Source organism: Oncorhynchus tshawytscha, linkage group LG12, assembly GCF_018296145.1.
Source record: "Oncorhynchus tshawytscha isolate Ot180627B linkage group LG12, Otsh_v2.0, whole genome shotgun sequence".
Lineage (NCBI taxonomy): Eukaryota > Metazoa > Chordata > Actinopteri > Salmoniformes > Salmonidae > Oncorhynchus > Oncorhynchus tshawytscha.
In genome coordinates, this window is record NC_056440.1 from 21244068 (window position 1) to 21262669 (window position 18602).

The window sequence follows — 18602 nt, forward strand, 5'->3', positions numbered from 1 at the left end:
TAAGGTTAGGAGTTGGGATAAGGGTTAAGGTAAGGTTTAAGGTTAAGTTTAGGAGTTAGGATAAGGGTTAGGTTAAGGGTTAAGGGTAGGTAAGGTTTATGAGTTAGGATAAGGGTTAGGTTAAGGTTTAAGGTTAGATAAGGTTTAGGGTTAGGAGTTAGAATAAGGATTAGGTTAAGGGTTAAAGTTAGGTAAGGATTAGGGTTAGGAGTTAGAATAAGGATTAGGTTAAGGGTTAAGATTAGGTAAGGTTTAGGGTTAGGATAAGGGCTAGGATCAGGTTTAGTGTTAGGTTAAGGTTTAGGGTTAAGGTTAGGTAAGGTTTAGGGTTAAGGTTAGGAGTTAGGTTTAAGGTTAACATTACAACATATTATGCATTAGATACAACGGAGCACACTGTGACAGAGGAATAAGATAAAATCGATCAACCCAGAGATTGCCATTCACTCCAGCTGGGGAAAGATAAAGTGATGACATGGGAAAGTGAGCATTTCCTGTTACATTTTTACTCCCCAAAAAGTCCTGAAAATTCCCGACAACAAATCTGTGTGTGTGTAACCATATATGCGTGTAGCCTACCTTGCAGACACGGGCCACCCTGGCCACAGTGAGCTCTGTGTCACAGTCCAGCTCTACAGCTCTCTCACTGAAGAAGAAGTAGATCTTGTCATCGTCACCTTCCTTACTGCCACTGCTCTCCCTCACCAGGGCTGAGCCCACAAAGTCAGGCTCTGAGAGAACACACACACACACACACACACACACACACACACACACACACACACACACACACACACACACACACACACACACACACACACACACACACACACACACGAGCATGAGATGTGAACACACACACACACGTACAGATGTAGGATCTAAATTTGAGCCAGTTTGCTGCAGCAGGAAAATAATGTTGTAGGGGATGATAACCCTAACCCTAAATCACAAACATTAGAAGCTTGAACACATTACAAGTTAGCATTTCCTTCTATGTAGGAAAATCCTCAGCAACAAAAGAGTGTTCATATTAAGATCCTACATCTGTATGCCCACACGGTCACACTCATGTGCACACAAACACATGCACGCACACACACACGCACACACACACACACACACACACACACACACACACACACACACACACACACACACACACACACACACACACACACACACACACACACACACACACACACACACAGCCACCTCCCCTCCCTCTAATATAATGTAATGTTTTACCCTCTAACCTCATCTCATCTAATACCCTTCCATCATCTTCCATTATCTCTCTCTAACACCTCTTCCCTCATGTATCACTCCTGTCCACTCCTCTAACCTCATCTCTCCACCTCTCACCCCTCTACCAGGCTTTTTCACACTCACCTGCTTTTTCCATCTCTCACTGCCTCTGAGGTCCTATTAGCTAGCCCCTAACCTCTCTATATCTCATCTCCCTCTCCAACTCTTTCAGTTCCATCTTCCCCTCTCCCTCAATTCCTCCATTTACCTCTCTCATTCTATCCTTGCATTCTTTTTACATACCTCTCCCCCCTCTCTCTCCTCCCCTCTTCATTTAACCTTTACATACTCCCCCCACTCTCTCACCGTTGAGCCAGGCAGGCAGGTATTCACTCTTCATGCTGTAGTGTTGCTGTCCCAGGTTCCTCAGGATCACAGGCTCAGTACCCAGGAAGTTATTCAGTGTGGCAGAGTACAGCTCCTTGTCTGGGAGACACAGAGGCAGGCAGGATGAGCACCATTACATAACATTTACACAAAGAATAAAATAGAGTAGAATAGAGTGAAATAGATGGCTTACCCACTATGAGGCCTGTGTGGCCTTTGGCAGGGTCGTAGGGACACTTGCCCTTCCCATCCTCCAGGGAGCCAGGGTTGAGACTGAAGTGGTCAGCATTCTGTGGGTTGACAACAGGACACACACAGAGACACACAAATACACAGAGACACAGGTGGTCAGTGCATGACTAACACAGCTCCGGGCTCTGTCTGTCCGTGACAACCGTTCTAACAGGAGCCACAGTCCTCGCCACACCGTCTTATCATATCTCCGTCAGGCAGGTGCACACACACACACACACACACACACACACACACACACACACACACACACACACACACACACACACACACACACACACACACACACACACACACACACACACACACAGCCAGATACCACTGCCTCGTTTGCATGGGATATTCTTTCCTTTGACACAGACGATTCAGTCGTATGGGGAGGATGTGGTGTGGAGGTGTCAGACAGAAGATAGAAGACATGACACCATGTCACTGGTGCTGCTAGCTGTGACACCACCACAAGGACAGATCAACTCTAATATCACCTCCAGACAGAGTGGACTGAAGACACAGATTTAAGGTCAAGAAGTGACTGAGACCTTGTTGGTCCTAAATAGCACCCTATTCCCAGGGCTCTGGTCAAAAGTAGTGCATTAAGAAGGGAATAGGGTGCCATTTGGGACTCTACCATTGAGAGCTACTCACGATGTAGGTGCACTTGGGCTGGAAGGCGAAGGTTCCACAGGTGTAGAGGTGGGTGTGGTTGTAGCTCTGCAGGAAGCGGATGTAGTTGAAGCACTCTGTCTGTGGGAGAGGAGACTAACACTGAAGCATAATATTCTACGATTCATAGCAATAATCATCAACTCAGTCTAATGAAGTACTCAAATGTCAACAGAAACTTTAAGGATCCGTACCTGGTTGTTCTTGCCCTTGGCAGAACACTCTCTCTTCTTCTCCTGTGGTGCTGGCCACTCAATCTGCGATAGATAGAGAGAGAGAGAGAGAGAGAGAGAGAGAGAGAGATATGAGTGCAAGAGAGACAGTCACAGAGAGTTGGAAGAGTGAGGTAGAGATGTCTTTATTATTTTGTAACTTATGTGAGTGTAATGTTTACTGTTAATTTGTATTTTTATTGTTTATTTCACTTTTGTTTATTATCTACCTCAGTTGCTTTGGCAATGTTAACATATGTTTCCCATGTCAATAAAGCCCTTACATTGAATTGATAATAGCGAGAGAGATAGATAGAGATGGATCAGAGAGAGAGATTCATTTAGAGACAGTGGGAGGAGAGAGAGAGATGGTGGGGAGAGATAGAGAGAGATGGATTTACAGACAGTGGGAGGAGAGAGTGGGAGGAGAGAGAGGGTGGGGGAGAGAGACAGTGGGAGGAGAGAAAGACAGTGGGGGAGAGAGAGACAGTGGGGGAGAGAGAGACAGTGGGGGAGAGAGAGACAGTGGGGGAGAGAGAGACAGTGGGGGGGGGGAGAGACAGTGGGGGAGAGAGAGACAGTGGGAGAGAGAGATGAGAGGATGACACAGCAGATGGTGATATAGGTGCAGAGTGGGGACATAGTGAGGCAGTTGGCATCCAGTGGCCCTATCATCCCTCTAAACCACACCAGAAAAGCAACAGGTGGGCTGCTTATTACTGGGATGCTCACAACACAGAACTGTTGGTTGTTCATTATCAGTCACACAACAATCCAATTAACGCTCATTATAAAGTTAAATCAAATAACAATCTCTATACTGCTGTTCAAAGATGCATTTGTCTGAGTGGATATAAGATGTGAGGTACAGAGGCACGTTAACAAGTTTTTCCAAGCCTTCAGTGTACTAAGATTTTTATGGACTAATTACCTAATTACATTCATATAGATAATCATGTAATAATTTTGTTACCCCTCCACCACTGAACAAACGACATCAGAATCAGGCAACTTTAATTCCATTCAACATTGTTAAGGAATGTTGCACAAGAAACTGACTGCACTCTTGTAGCAGGTCTATGGGGTTGAGGTTGTAGTTGTGGTTGATGTCTGCCGTGCTGAGGTGTGTGTGTGTGCATCCATAGTGTATGTGTGTGTGTGTGTGTGTCTGTGTGTAGTTACCAGAGGTCGTAGCTGTCTGCTGATGTCGTTAGGGTCCAGGGCGAACAGGGCCTCTCTAGCTCCTACATACAGAACTCTCTCGTGTTCTGCTAGAGTCACCATGGTGTAGTTCCACACACCTAGAGCCCGGAACCTGGCCATGCTGTCCAGTACCTCTGTAGAGGAACACACATACAGTGCCTTCAGAAAGTATTCATACCCCTTTGAATTATTCCACACATTTTTTCCCCACCCATCTATGCACAAAACAAAGTGAAAACATGTTTTTAGAAATATTTGCACATTTATTGAAAATGAAATACAGAAATATCTAATTTACATAAGTATTCACACCCCTGAGTTAATACATGTTAGAATCATCTTTGGCAGCGATTACAGCTGTGAGTCTTTCTGGGTAAGCCTCTAAGAGCTTTGCACACCTGGATTGTGCAATATTTGCACGTTATTATTTTTTAAATTCTTCAATTCTGTCAAGTAGGTTGTTGAGAATTGCTAGACAGCCATTTTCATGTTTTGCCATAGATTTTCAAGACGATTTAAGTAGAAAAATTTAACTAAGCCCCTCAGGAACATTCAATGTTGTCCTGGAAAGCAACTTCAGTGTATATTTGGCATTGTGTTTTAGGTTATAGTCCTGCTGAAAGGTGAATTAATCTCCCTGTGTCTGGTGGAAAGCAGACTGAATCAGGTTTTCCTAGAGGATTTTGCCTGTGCTTAGCTCCAACTCTTTTTATCCTAAAAAACTCAATAGTCCTTGCCGATGACAAGCATACACATAATATGATGCAGCCACCACCATGCTTGAAAATATTAAGAGTGATACTGAGTGATGTGCTTTGTTGGATGTGCCCCAAACATAACACTTTGTATTCAGGGCATAAAGTACATTTCTTTGCCACATTTTTTGCAGTTTTACTTTAGTGCCTCAATGCAAACAGGATGCATGTTCTGTAATATTTTTTATTCTGTACAAGTTTCCTGATTTTCACTCTGTCATTTAGGTTAGTATTGTGGAGTAACTACAATGTTGTTCCTCTATCCTCAGTTGTCCCCTATCACAGCCATTAAACTCTGTAACTGTTTCTTTGTAGTGACTGGGTGTATTGATATCCAAAGTGTAATTAATAACTTCACCATGCTCAAAGGGATATTCAATGTTTATTTTAATTTGATTTGTACCCATCTACCAATAAGTGCCCTCACAAGGTAGGGCACCTATTGGTAGATGGTTACAAAAAAACAACCACATTGAGCATCCCTTTGAGCATTGGAAAACCTTCCCTGGTCTTTGTGGTTGAATCTGTGTTTGAAATTCAGTGCTCGACTGAGGGACCTTATAGATAATCTGTGGGGTATGTGTGGGGTACAGCGATGAAGTAGTCATTCAAAAATCATGTTAAACACTTGTCATGCCCTGACCTTTGGGGGGGGGGGACTGTCACGCCCTGACCGTAGATTGCTTTGTATGTTTCTATTTTTCGTTTGGTCAGGGTGTGATGTGGGTGGGTATTCTATGTTGTATGTCTAGGTGTTCTGTTTCTATGTTTAGGCCTGGTATGGTTCCCAATCAGAGGCAGCTGGTTATCGTTGTCTCTGATTGAGAACCATACTTAGGCAGCCTGTTTTCCCACTATGTGTTGTGGGTAGTTGTTTTCTGTCTCTGTGTCTGCATCAGACAGAACTGTTTCGGTTTCGTTCGTTCACGTTGTTGTTTTTGTATTTTTCAGTGGTCTATTAAAATAATTATGAACAAGTACCACCCTGCACCTTGGTCCTCACTTTCCTCCACCTACGAAAACCGTTACAGAACAACCCACCAAGCAGTGTGGTAACCAGGAGCAGCGTGGAATGGACTCATGGACATGGGAGGACATTCTGGATGGGAAGGGTTCCTACACATGGGAGGAGATCCTGGCTGGAAGGGATCGCCTCCCATGGGAACAGGTGGAGGCAGCAGGTAAAGGGAGCCAGCTCTTTGAGGGAACACGGCTGGCAAGGAAGCCTGAGAGGCAGCCCCAAAAATGTATTGGGGGGGGGGTTGCACACGGGGAGTGTGGCTAAGTCAGGTAGGAGACCTGAGCCAACTCCCCGTGCTTACCGTGGCGAGAGGTTGACCGGGCAGGCACCGTGTTATGCCGTGAGGCGCACGGTGTCCCCAGTGCGCAGGCATAGCACTACATCGCAACTCCTCGTTTCGGCCGGGCTAGAGTGGGCATCGAGCCAGGAGTAATGAAGCCGGCTCAGCACATCTGGTCTCCAGTGCATCTCCTCGGCCCGGGTTATATGGCACCAGCCCTACGCACGGTGTCCCTGGTTCGCCAGCACAGCCCAGTGCGGTCTGTTCCACCCCGCCGCACTGGCCGGGCTACGGGGAGTATCCAGCCAGGACAGGCTGTGCAGGATAGGTGATCGAGACCTCCAGTGCGCCTCCACGGTCCGGTCCATCCGGTGCCTCCTCCATGCACCAGGCCTCCTGTGGCAGCCCCACGCACCAGGCTGTCTCTCCGTCTCCTCCCTCCAGGTGCTCCCGCCCGTCAGTCAGGAGCTGCCAGAGCCGCCCGTCAGTCAGGAGCTGCCAGAGCCGGCCGTCAGTCAGGAGCTGCCAGAGTCGCCCTTCACTCCGGCGCTGCCAGAGTCGCCCTTCACTCCGGCTCTGCCAGAGTCGCCCTTCACTCCGGCTCTGCCAGAGTCGCCCTTCACTCCGGCTCTGCCAGAGTCGCCCTTCACTCTGGCTCTGCCAGAGTCGCCCTTCACTCCGGCTCTGCCAGAGTCGCCCTTCACTCCGGCTCTGCCAGAGTCGCCCTTCACTCCGGCTCTGCCAGAGTCGCCGTTCACTCCGGCTCTGCCAGAGTCGCCCTTCACTCTGGCTCTGCCAGAGTCGCCCTTCACTCCGGCTCTGCCAGAGTCGCCCTTCACTCCGGCTCTGCCAGAGTCGCCCTTCACTCCGGCTCTGCCAGAGTCGCCCTTCACTCCGGCGCTGCCAGAGTCTCCCGTTTATTCGGGGCCCGCTGAAAGGGTCCCCAGTCCGGGGTCGGCGGCGAGGGTCGCCTCTCCAAAGGCGCCACCTAAGTGGCCCCAGACTAAGGTGGAGTGGGGTCCATGTCCTGCGCCAGAGCAGCCACCGCGGACAGATGCCCACCCAGACCCTCCCCTATGGGTTTAAGTTTTGCGGCAGGAGTCCGCACCTTTGGGGGGGGGGGAACTGTCACGCCCTGACCGTAGATTGCTTTGTATGTTTCTATTTTTCGTTTGGTCAGGGTGTGATGTGGGTGGGTATTCTATGTTGTATGTCTAGGTGTTCTGTTTCTATGTTTAGGCCTGGTATGGTTCCCAATCAGAGGCAGCTGGTGACCGGGCAGGTTGTCTCTGATTGAGAACCATACTTAGGCAGCCTGTTTTCCCACTATGTGTTGTGGGTAGTTGTTTTCTGTCTCTGTGTCTGCATCAGACAGAACTGTTTCGGTTTCGTTCGTTCACGTTGTTGTTTTTGTATTTTTCAGTGTTCTATTAAAATAATTATGAACATGTACCACGCTGCACCTTGGTCCTCACCTTCTTCCACCTACGAAAACCGTTACAACACTATTATGGCAAACAGAGTGAGTCCATGCAACTTATTATGTGACTTGTTAAGTACATTTTTACTCCTGAACTTATTTAGGCTTGCCATAACAAATGGGTTGAATACTTATTGACTCAAGACATTTCATCTTTTCATTTATAATTAAAAACATAATTCCACTTTGACATTATGGGGTATTGGGGGTAGGCCATTGACACAAAATCAATTTTTAATCAATTTTAAATTCAGGCAGAAACAACAAAATGTGGAAAAAGTCAAAGAGTGTGAATACCTTCTGAAGGCACTGTATCTAGATAATACAGTTTGAAACACATACACACGTTTCACTTAACCTAAGATTGGCAATGCACATCGAAGCGTCGTACATTTATAGTTTATGTCACAAATTAAAAACCTTTGAGGCCATAATTATCAGAGTTCAGCAGCAGTGGGATGTTGATGACTTTCTCTGTCATCAAAGTGGCACATATATACACACACACACACACACACACACACACACACACACACACACACACGCACATACATACATACACACACACACACATACACACACACACACATACACACACACATATACACACATGCACACACACACACACACATACACACACACACACACATACGCATACACACACACACACACACACACACCCACATACACACACACACCCACATACACACACCCACATACACACACCCACACAGACACCCACACAGACACCCACACAGACACCCACACAGACACCCACACCCACATACACACACCCACATACATACATACATATATACATACACACACCCACATACACACACCCACACACCCGCATACACACACACACACACATCTGCTGGCGGAGACACACACACACACACACATACACGTACACACACACACCCACATACACATACACACCCACCCACACACACACACACACATACACACCCACATACACACACCCACACAGACACCCACATACACCCACCCACACACCCGCATACACACACCCACATACACACACACACCCACACACACAGAGACACATCCTCCCAACACACACACACACACACATCCTCCCAACACATACACACCCACACACACAGAGACACATCCTCACAACACACACACACACAGACACATCCTCCCAACACATACACACCCACACACACAGAGACACATCCTCCCAACACACACACACACAGAGACACATCCTCCCAACACATACACACCCACAAATACAGAGACACATCCTCCCAACACACACACACACACACATCCTCCCAACACACACACACACATCCTCCCAACACACACACACACATATACACACACACACACACACACACAATGCAGTAAAACACAAACACACACAGCCACAGACAGTAAGAAACCAATAGAGCGGAAATGAAAATGCAGTGTAGTTTCCATTATCCACGCCTGTGTTCCCTGTCGCGTCTCCGTGCCTCGCTCTTATCAAACGGAAGTCATGTGCAAAACGTCAGACAATCCTCAATAAAGTGATATCATGAACTGAATAATATTTCTGTTCCTCTAAAAATAAGACCTGAGCTCCTTCAGGAGGAGTTATGATTTATGGTGACGACATCACGTTACTTTCTTCCTGGCCTAGTTTGAGGGTATAGCAACGAACCAGAACTATAGAGGTGGTGGGTTGGAGGACATTAAGTCAAAGACAAAAAGAGAGGGGGAGGGAGAGGGACGGAGAAAGAGAGAGACCATGGAGGTATAGAAAGCCAGGATAAGGAAGAGAGGAGGGGAAACTTGGGGGGATAGGCAGTGGGGAGAAGGGAATAAATGTGGAATATAGTTATTATCTAGAGAGCAGCAGCGTATAAACATTGGAGGGTATGGGCGCGTGTGCTGGATGAGGAGAGACAAGATGAGAGGAGAAGAGACGAGATCCTCAAGGGAGCCAAGAGCACATCTGCTAGGTTCTACCCTGCCAGAAAAGGTCTGGTGTTGACACACACACACACACACACACACACACACACACACACACACACACACACACACACACACACACACATTCACTCATAAACACACACACTCCCAAACAACCCTCCGGGGTACCTGCTTAGTGACTTGAACATTTCCCCACAACAACGTAACATTTTGCAGAGCTTGAAGGCGGTTGTTTAAAATGATTAGTGCCACTGTCATTACCAGTCGCTATGGCAGGCTGCACTTCCCATCTGTCACCACACAGCGTCAGCCCTGAGGCCAGTCTGACTGCCTGCGTGGTAGGGTGGCTTAATGAGGGGTCTCTGTCAGATTTAGCAGGTATTATGAAAAGATACTAGATATTAAAGTCCCTACATAAGAGAAGAGACTAAACTAATAAGGGAAAATAGAATGAAGGGGAGAGAAGGAGTAACATGCCACAGAAATGAGAGCAAAGAGGTCTAATGATTTCAACAGATGAAACACACACCACAGACCAAAGGGAAAACTGCAAACACATAAAATGTTGATTGTGGGTGAGGCAGCAGAGGTCTGTGTCTCTCCACAGTTGAACTCTTGAGATGTGCCAAGGTCACTTCTATGGGTTCTATGGAAACAGAGTACCAGTGTTCCATCTCTCTGGGACTTCAGCTAGCCACTCCGCTATAAGAGTTCTCCACTCCCATCTCTGTGATGTCTCGCTCCCATCTTCAGAGAGCTCACGGTCAGGCTGATGGAGGGAAGGGCCAGAGCAGCAGAACAGGGAGCAGGGCTTGGCTGGTTCAGAGCTCCTTTAGGTCTCCTCTGATGTGCCTCCATGTATGCTGCTGACTCCAGCCTCTCTCTTCAGTCAGCAAGCGCTCCTTTCAATGAGAGCCTTACTGGACATACTGCCAGGCTCTGCTTATAGCTGCTAACCATGGAGGAGCTCACACACTGCACTATAATTAAAGGGCTATTTTAGGCTCTTTGAAGCAGCAACATGCAGGCTAAAATGATTCAGACCAAGAAAGAAGGAAACCTAAACTGTACAGCACCAGACCACTATAAAAGAATACACACACAAACCCTGGTCAAAAGCAGGTGGGTCATTCCATGAAATGAGTGCATTTTGCACCCCTTTGATATTTTAAGTAGAAATTGTGCACTAATATTGAATAGAATTTTAAAAGCCTATTATTTTTATTTATTTTTTATTTTACCTTTATTTAACCAGGTAGGCAAGTTGAGAACAAGTTCTCATTTACAATTGCAACCTGGCCAAGATAAAGCAAAGCAGTTCGACAGATACAACGACACAGAGTTACACATGGAGTAAAACAAACATACAGTCAATAATACAGTATAAACAAGTCTATATACAATGTGAGCAAATGAGGTGAGAAGGGAGGTAAAGGCAAAAAAGGCCATGGTGGCAAAGTAAATATAATACAGTAAGTAAAACACTGGAATGGTAGTTTTGCAATGGAAGAATGTGCAAAGTATAAATAAAAATAATGGGGTGCAAAGGAGCAAAATAAATAAATAAATAAAAATTAAATACAGTTGGGAAAGAGGTAGTTGTTTGGGCTAAATTATAGGTGGGCTATGTACAGGTGCAGTAATCTGTGAGCTGCTCTGACAGTTGGTGCTTAAAGCTAGTGAGGGAGATAAGTGTTTCCAGTTTCAGAGATTTTTGTAATTCGTTCCAGTCATTGGCAGCAGAGAACTGGAAGGAGAGGCGGCCAAAGAAAGAATTGGTTTTGGGGGTGACTAGAGAGATATACCTGCTGGAGCGTGTGCTACAGGTGGGAGATGCTATGGTGACCAGCGAGCTGAGATAAGGGGGACTTTACCTAGCAGGGTCTTGTAGATGACATGGAGCCAGTGGGTTTGGCGACGAGTATGAAGCGAGGGCCAGCCAACGAGAGCGTACAGGTCGCAATGGTGGGTAGTATATGGGGCTTTGGTGACAAAACGGATTGCACTGTGATAGACTGCATCCAATTTGTTGAGTAGGGTATTGGAGGCTATTTTGTAAATGACATCGCCAAAGTCGAGGATTGGTAGGATGGTCAGTTTTACAAGGGTATGTTTGGCAGCATGAGTGAAGGATGATTTGTTGCAAAATAGGAAGCCAATTATAGATTTAACTTTGGATTGGAGATGTTTGATATGGGTCTGGAAGGAGAGTTTACAGTCTAACCAGACACCTAAGTATTTGTAGTTGTCCACGTATTCTAAGTCAGAGCCGTCCAGAGTAGTGATGTTGAACAGGCGGGTAGGTGCAGGTAGCGATCGGTTGAAGAGCATGCATTTAGTTTTACTTGTATTTAAGAGCAATTGGAGGCCACGGAAGGAGAGTTGTATGGCATTGAAGCTTGCCTGGAGGGTTGTTAACACAGTGTCCAAAGAAGGGCCGGAAGTATACAGAATGGTGTCGTCTGCGTAGAGGTGGATCAGAGACTCATCAGCAGCAAGAGCGACCTCATTGATGTATACAGAGAAGAGAGTCGGTCCAAGAATTGAACCCTGTGGCACCCCCATAGAGACTGCCAGAGGTCCGGACAGCAGACCCTCCGATTTGACACACTGAACTCTATCAGAGAAGTAGTTGGTGAACCAGGCGAGGCAATCATTTGAGAAACCAAGGCTGTCGAGTCTGCCGATGAGGATGTGGTGATTGACAGAGTCGAAAGCCTTGGCCAGATCAATGAATACGGCTGCACAGTAATGTTTCTTATCGATGGTGGTTAAGATATCGTTTAGGACCTTGAGCGTGGCTGAGGTGCACCCATGACCAGCTCTGAAACCAGATTGCATAGCAGAGAAGGTATGGTGAGATTCGAAATGGTCGGTAATCTGTTTGTTGACTTGGCTTTCGAAGACCTTAGAAAGGCACGGTAGGATAGATATAGGTCTGTAGCAGTTTGGGTCAAGAGTGTCCCCCCCTTTGAAGAGGGGGATGACCGCAGCTGCTTTCCAATCTTTGGGAATCTCAGACGACACGAAAGAGAGGTTGAACAGGCTAGAAATAGGGGTGGCAACAATTTTGGCAGATAATTTTAGAAAGAAAGGGTCCAGATTGTCTAGCCCGGCTGATTTGTAGGGGTCCAGATTTTGCAGCTCTTTCAGAACATCAGCTGAATGGATTTGGGAGAAGGAGAAATGGGGAAGGCTTGGGCGAGTTGCTGTTGGGGGTGCAGTGCTGTTGACCGGGGTAGGAGTAGCCAGGTGGAAAGCATGGCCAGCCGTAGAAAAATGCTTATTGAAATTCTCAATTATGGTGGATTTATCAGTGGTGACAGTGTTTCCTATCTTCAGTGCAGTGGGCAGCTGGGAGGAGGTGTTCTTATCTCCATGGACTTTACAGTGTCCCAGAACTTTTTGAGTTAGTGTTGCAGGAAGCAAATTTCTGCTTGAAAAAGCTAGCCTTGGCTTTTCTAACTGCCTGTGTATAATGGTTTCTAGCTTCCCTGAACAGCTGCATATCACGGGGGCTGTTCGATGCTAATGCAGAACGCCATAGGATGTTTTTGTGTTGGTTAAGGGCAATCAGGTCTGGGGAGAACCAAGGGCTATATCTGTTCCTGGTTCTAAATTTCTTGAATGGGGCATGTTTATTTAAGATGGTTAGGAAGGCATTTAAAAAAAATATCCAGGCATCCTCTACTGACGGGATGAGATCAATATCCTTCCAGGATACCCCGGCCAGGTCGATTAGAAAGGCCTGCTCGCAGAAGTGTTTCAGCGAGCGTTTTACAGTGATGAGTGGAGGTCGTTTGACCGCTGACCCATTACAGATGCAGGCAATGAGGCAGTGATCGCTGAGATCTTGGTTGAAGACAGCAGAGGTGTATTTAGAGGGGAAGTTGGTTAGGATGATATCTATGAGGGTGCCCGTGTTTAAGGCTTTGGGGAGGTACCTGGTAGGTTCATTGATAATTTGTGTGAGATTGAGGGCATCAAGTTTAGATTGTAGGATGGCTGGGGTGTTAAGCATGTTCCAGTTTAGGTCGCTTAGCAGCACGAACTCTGAAGATAGATGGGGGGCAATCAGTTCACATATGGTGTCCAGAGCACAGCTGGGGGCAGAGGGTGGTCTATAGCAGGCGTCAACGGTGAGAGACTTGCTTTTAGAGAGGTGGATTTTTAAAAGTAGAAGTTCAAATTGTTTGGGTACAGACCTGGATAGTAGGACAGAACTCTGCAGGCTATCTTTGCAGTAGATTGCAACACCGCCCCCTTTGGCAGTTCTATCTTGTCTGAATATGTTGTAGTTTGGAATTAAAATTTCTGAATTTTTGGTGGTCTTCCTAAGCCAGGATTCAGACACAGCTAGAACATTGGCAGAGTGTGCTAAAGCAGTGAATAGAACAAACTTAGGGAGGAGGCTTCTAATGTTAACATGCATGAAACCAAGACTATTACGGTTACAGAAGTCGTCAAAAGAGAGCGCCTGGGGAATAGGAGTGGAGCTAGGCACTGCAGGGCCTGGATTCACCTCTACATCGCCAGAGGAACATAGGAGGAGTAGAATAAGGGTACGGCTAAAAGCTATGAGAATTGGTCGTCTAGAACGTCTGGAACATAGAGTAAAAGGAGGTTTCTGGGTGCGGTAAAATAGCATCAAGGTATAATGTACAGACAAAGGTATGGTAGTATGTGAATACAGTGGAGGTAAACCTAGGTATTGAGTGATGAAGAGAGAGATATTGTCTCTAGAAACATCATTGAAACCAGGAGATGTCATTGCATGTGTGGGTGGTGGAACTAATAGGTTGGATAAGGTATAGTGAGCAGGACTAGAGGCTCTACAGTGAAATAAGCCAATAAACACTAACCAGAACAGCAATGGACAAGACATATTGACATTAAGGAGAGGCATGCTTAGTCGAGTGATCAAAAGGGTCCAGTGAGTGGAGAGGTTGGTTGGGGGTCACGGCGATTTAGACAGCTAGCCAGGCCATCGGTAGCAAGCTAGCATAGGATGGAGGTCTGTTGTTAGCCACCTCTTGCGTTCCGTCAGTAGATTAGTGGGGTTCCGTGTGGTAGAGGGGATTAATCCAAATCACACAACAACAAAAATAAAAACAATAGATATAGTTATAGAGGCCCAAGAAGAAAACATAATAATAATAAAAATAAATAAATTGTCCGATTGTCTATTCAGATAGCAGCCGGTAAGACAGCTAACGGTTAGCAGGCCGCAGATGGGCGTTCAGGTAACGTCGCGACGGAGGAGCCAGCCGGATCTCCTTCGGGTAGATAACGTCGGCAGTCCAGTTGTGAAGGCCCGGTGGGGCTCCGCGTAGGCAGTAAAACGGGTCCGGATAGGTGACTGCAGCCCAGGAGTGATTGATGGAACTCAGGAGTGATTGACGGAGCTGGCTAGCTCCGGAATAATTGATGTTTGCTCCGGAATCGACGAAGGCCGATAGTCACACGGATAGCAGCTAGCTAGCTGTGAGATCCGGGTATGAATGTCCAGAGAGCAGTCGAAATCCAGGGACATGGAGAGAAAAATTGGTCCGGTATGTTCCGTTCCGAGCCGCGCTGCGCCGTACAGAACTGGCGATAGATTTTCGAGCTAAAGGATAGCTGATGACCACAAACCGTGGTTAGCTGAATACTAACGATTTGCCAGTAAAGAAGCTAACTAGCTTCTGAACTAGCTTCTGATTAGCTTCTGGATTAGCTTGTGGCTAGTTTCAGGCTAGCTTCTTGGAGTTTCTGGCTAGCTTCTTGGAGGATTACAGATTTGAGGTAAATAATACTTTTTTATAAATATAAATTGGTGAGGCGGGTTGCAGGAGAGTGTTTTGAAGATGAGTTGATGGAAAATAAAAATAAAATGTATGTGAAAAAAAGTTGTAAATATATATATATACAGGACACGACAAGACGAGGACAAAAGACGTCTGAACTGCTATGCCACCTTGGTTCTATTCTCAATAGAGTGTCCTTTATATAAACCACATGGAAAATAACATAAAATTTTTTAATGTATTTTTAAATCTTGCTAAAGTGCCAAGATTGTGCATTTTGACACGTCCCTCTGTTCCATTATTCACTTTAAGGTTAAAAAAAACACAACAACATGTTCCTCATTTTAAGGGCAACCCTGTTACGTGAATTGAACTCTTGTTTTAATAGGGTGAAACTATTCCTTTATTTTAGTCTTCAAAAGAAACATTGAACGTCTAATAGTAAATCATATTGTAAAAGCAGGGGAGCTGGTTTTTACTCCTTTTGGCTATTTTGTGTTGGATAACTAAGCAGGTTGCACATAACACATCAACCCTATTCCCCATAGATAAACAGGCTAGACATGTTTAACAATAAAGCAAATGTGAAAGCTTGAATTCAATTGCACTTCCCTGTTGCACACAACAAGCTTCCATTCCCTCTGTCACAGGAGAATTTATGGATGATTTAAGATGAAGTCGTCAACCCTGTTATGGTCAACCCTGTTACTTTATTTGGCACTTAATAGGCACTTACTATAGTATTCCTTTTTTTAGATGGGAAAACATGTGTTTTATTCAGTTGAAAATGCGCTCTTTATGACAGAATGTTAAAATTAGGTGACCAAGTTACACTACTCAAAAGGCACCTAATTGGTGGAACAACCCAGGTACCCACATGGAGATAAATACACAGACAAACAGTAGTTTAACGGGGACACACACACAAACCCAGTTGTTGCATCAGGAGATGAGAGGAACTTCAGAGATTGTATTGAAAGTCAAGGCATGAGACAATGAGTACATGGAGAGAGATGGAAGAGCTGTGTAATTGCTGTAGATTAGGGGAGGGAATGGTGAGAGAGGGGTGAAGTGGACTAGGAGATATGGGGGAGGAGAAGGGAAAACATGCTAAAATTGGATTAACACAAAAACAGGATGAGTGGAAGACCAGGGGAGATAGGAGGAGATATGAGGGTGATGAAAGCAGAAACAGGGCAGGGACTGAAGCAGTGGGAGATTGCAGTTCAATTCTACATAAAGACGATTAAATAAAGTAGATTTATTCCACAAATTACCTCGCTGAAAAAGAGTGCCCACTTCATGCTGCCTGGCCGCCTTGCTTTGGCAATATAAACATATGTTTCTCATGCCAACAAAGCCCTTTGAATTGAATTGAGAGAGGGACAATGAGAGAGAAAGACAGAGAGAGAGAATGGCGCAAGGATGGATTAATGATAATCATAACTGTTTTGTGATGGCCCCCCAGCAGTTTACAGAACAATATGACTATTTATATTTAGCCCTGTTTATCAAAAGTGTTGGAAAAACTTGTCACTTATCAACTGACTGGCTTTCTTGATGTCTATAGTATTCTCTATGGTATGCAATCCGGTTTCCTCTCAGGTTATGGATGTGTCACTGCAACCTCAAAGGTCCTCAATGATGTCACCATTGCCCTTGATTCTAAGCAATAGTGTGCTGTTATTTTTTATTAACATTCTTGTGGGCTGGCTAAGGAGTATTGGTGTCTCTGAGGGGTCTTTGATCTGGTTTGCTAACTACCTCTCTCAAAGAGTGCAGTGTATAAAAGTAAGAAAATCTGCTGTCTCGGCCACTGCCTGTCACCAAGGGAGTACCCCAAGGCTCGATCCTAGGCCCAACGCTCTTCTCAATTTACATCAACAGCTCAGGCAGTAGCAAGCTCTCTCATCCATTTATATACAGATGATACTGTCTTACACTTAGCTTACGCCTCCCCGTTAAATGCTCTACAACAGGTATTCCCAAACTGGGGTACACGCAATGCCGTCGGGGGTACGCCAAATAAAAATGTGATTCACATTTAAAAAATAATAATAATTCAAACAGTCCATTTATATTTTCCAACGGGGCTATACATTCGGGTGAGGTTTTGTTCTCGCCTGAGTAGCCTCGTTTCACTACAAAAAAATAAAACTAAACCATCTAGTGTTCAGCAAATAACAACACAATGTCAAATACAGGTAGCCTAGTCAAATAATTAACATCCAATCAGATTAACCGATTGGGAATTCCACTAATGGTCCATATGTAGTCAAAAGCTTGCATGATGATGAGTTTCTTACACGACTGGCCTATCTGGGTGATGTTTTTTCTCACCTGAATGATCTGAATCTAGGATAACAGGGACTCTCTGCAACTATATTCAATATGCGGGACATTAACAAGGACAACATACAGGTATTTCATACATACAGGTACATCATTGTATGATTTTTTTGTGTGCAAATGAACTCAAGCTTACGGACAATGTCAAATGTGATATAGCGAAGCACCTGAGTGAGTTGGATGTGGAATTACGCAGGTACTTTCCCCCAAAACGGATGACACAAACAACTTGATTCGTTATCCCTTTCATGCCCTGCCTCCAGTCCACTTACAAATATCTAAACAAGAGAGCCTCATCAAAATTGCAACAAGCTGTTCTGTGAAAATGTAATTCAATCAGAAGCCACTGCCAGATTTCTGGATAGGGCTGCGCTCAGTGTCCTGCCTTGGTAAATTGTACTGTTAAGACACTGATGTCCTGTGCAACCACGTACCTATGTGAAAGTGGATTCTCGGCCCTCACAAGCATGAAAACTAAGTACAAGCACAGACTGTGCGGGAAATGATTTAAGACTGAGACTCTCTCCAATACAAACCAACATTGCAGAGTTATGTGCATCCTTTCAAGCACACCCTTCTCATTAACCTGTGGTGAGTTATTCGATTAACAAATAAGGTTTGAAATGTAAGGGTTAAATAAAGAGCAAAACTATTGATTATTATTATATTATTATTTGTTCCCTGGTCCTATAAGAGCTCTTTGCCACTTCCCACGAGCCGGGTTGTGACAAAAACTCACACTCATTCTTATGTTTAATAAATGTATCATATAGTGTGTGTGGCAGGCTTACAATGATGGCAAAAACAACATTTGAGAGTGTGCTGACCCTGGTGCTCGAGGGGGTATGCAGCTGGAGGTTGAATGTTTGAAGGGGTACGGGACTATAACAAGTTTGGGAACCACTGATCTACAACAAAGCTTTCTTAGTCTCCAACAAGCATTCTTAACCTTGTTTTGAACACCTCCAAGACAAAGGTCATGTGGTTTGGTAAGACGAATACCCTCTTCCCAC

At 45.3% G+C, this 18602-nt stretch overlaps 1 protein-coding gene across 3 annotated transcripts in view; it reads right to left on the reverse strand.

The window, feature by feature from the left end:
• Positions 1–18602, reverse strand: part of LOC112262700 (semaphorin-4C-like) — a 116870-nt gene that overhangs the window by 13647 nt on the left and 84621 nt on the right. For all 3 annotated transcript variants that reach the window (XM_042331442.1, XM_042331441.1, XM_042331440.1), the window contains exons 3-8: positions 3945–4099; positions 2745–2807; positions 2533–2631; positions 1829–1925; positions 1615–1734; positions 580–731 (exon numbers count right to left, since the gene is read on the reverse strand). In XM_042331442.1, coding sequence (XP_042187376.1) covers positions 580–731; positions 1615–1734; positions 1829–1925; positions 2533–2631; positions 2745–2807; positions 3945–4099 — 686 coding nt within the window. The remainder of the gene's footprint in view (positions 1–579; positions 732–1614; positions 1735–1828; positions 1926–2532; positions 2632–2744; positions 2808–3944; positions 4100–18602) is intronic.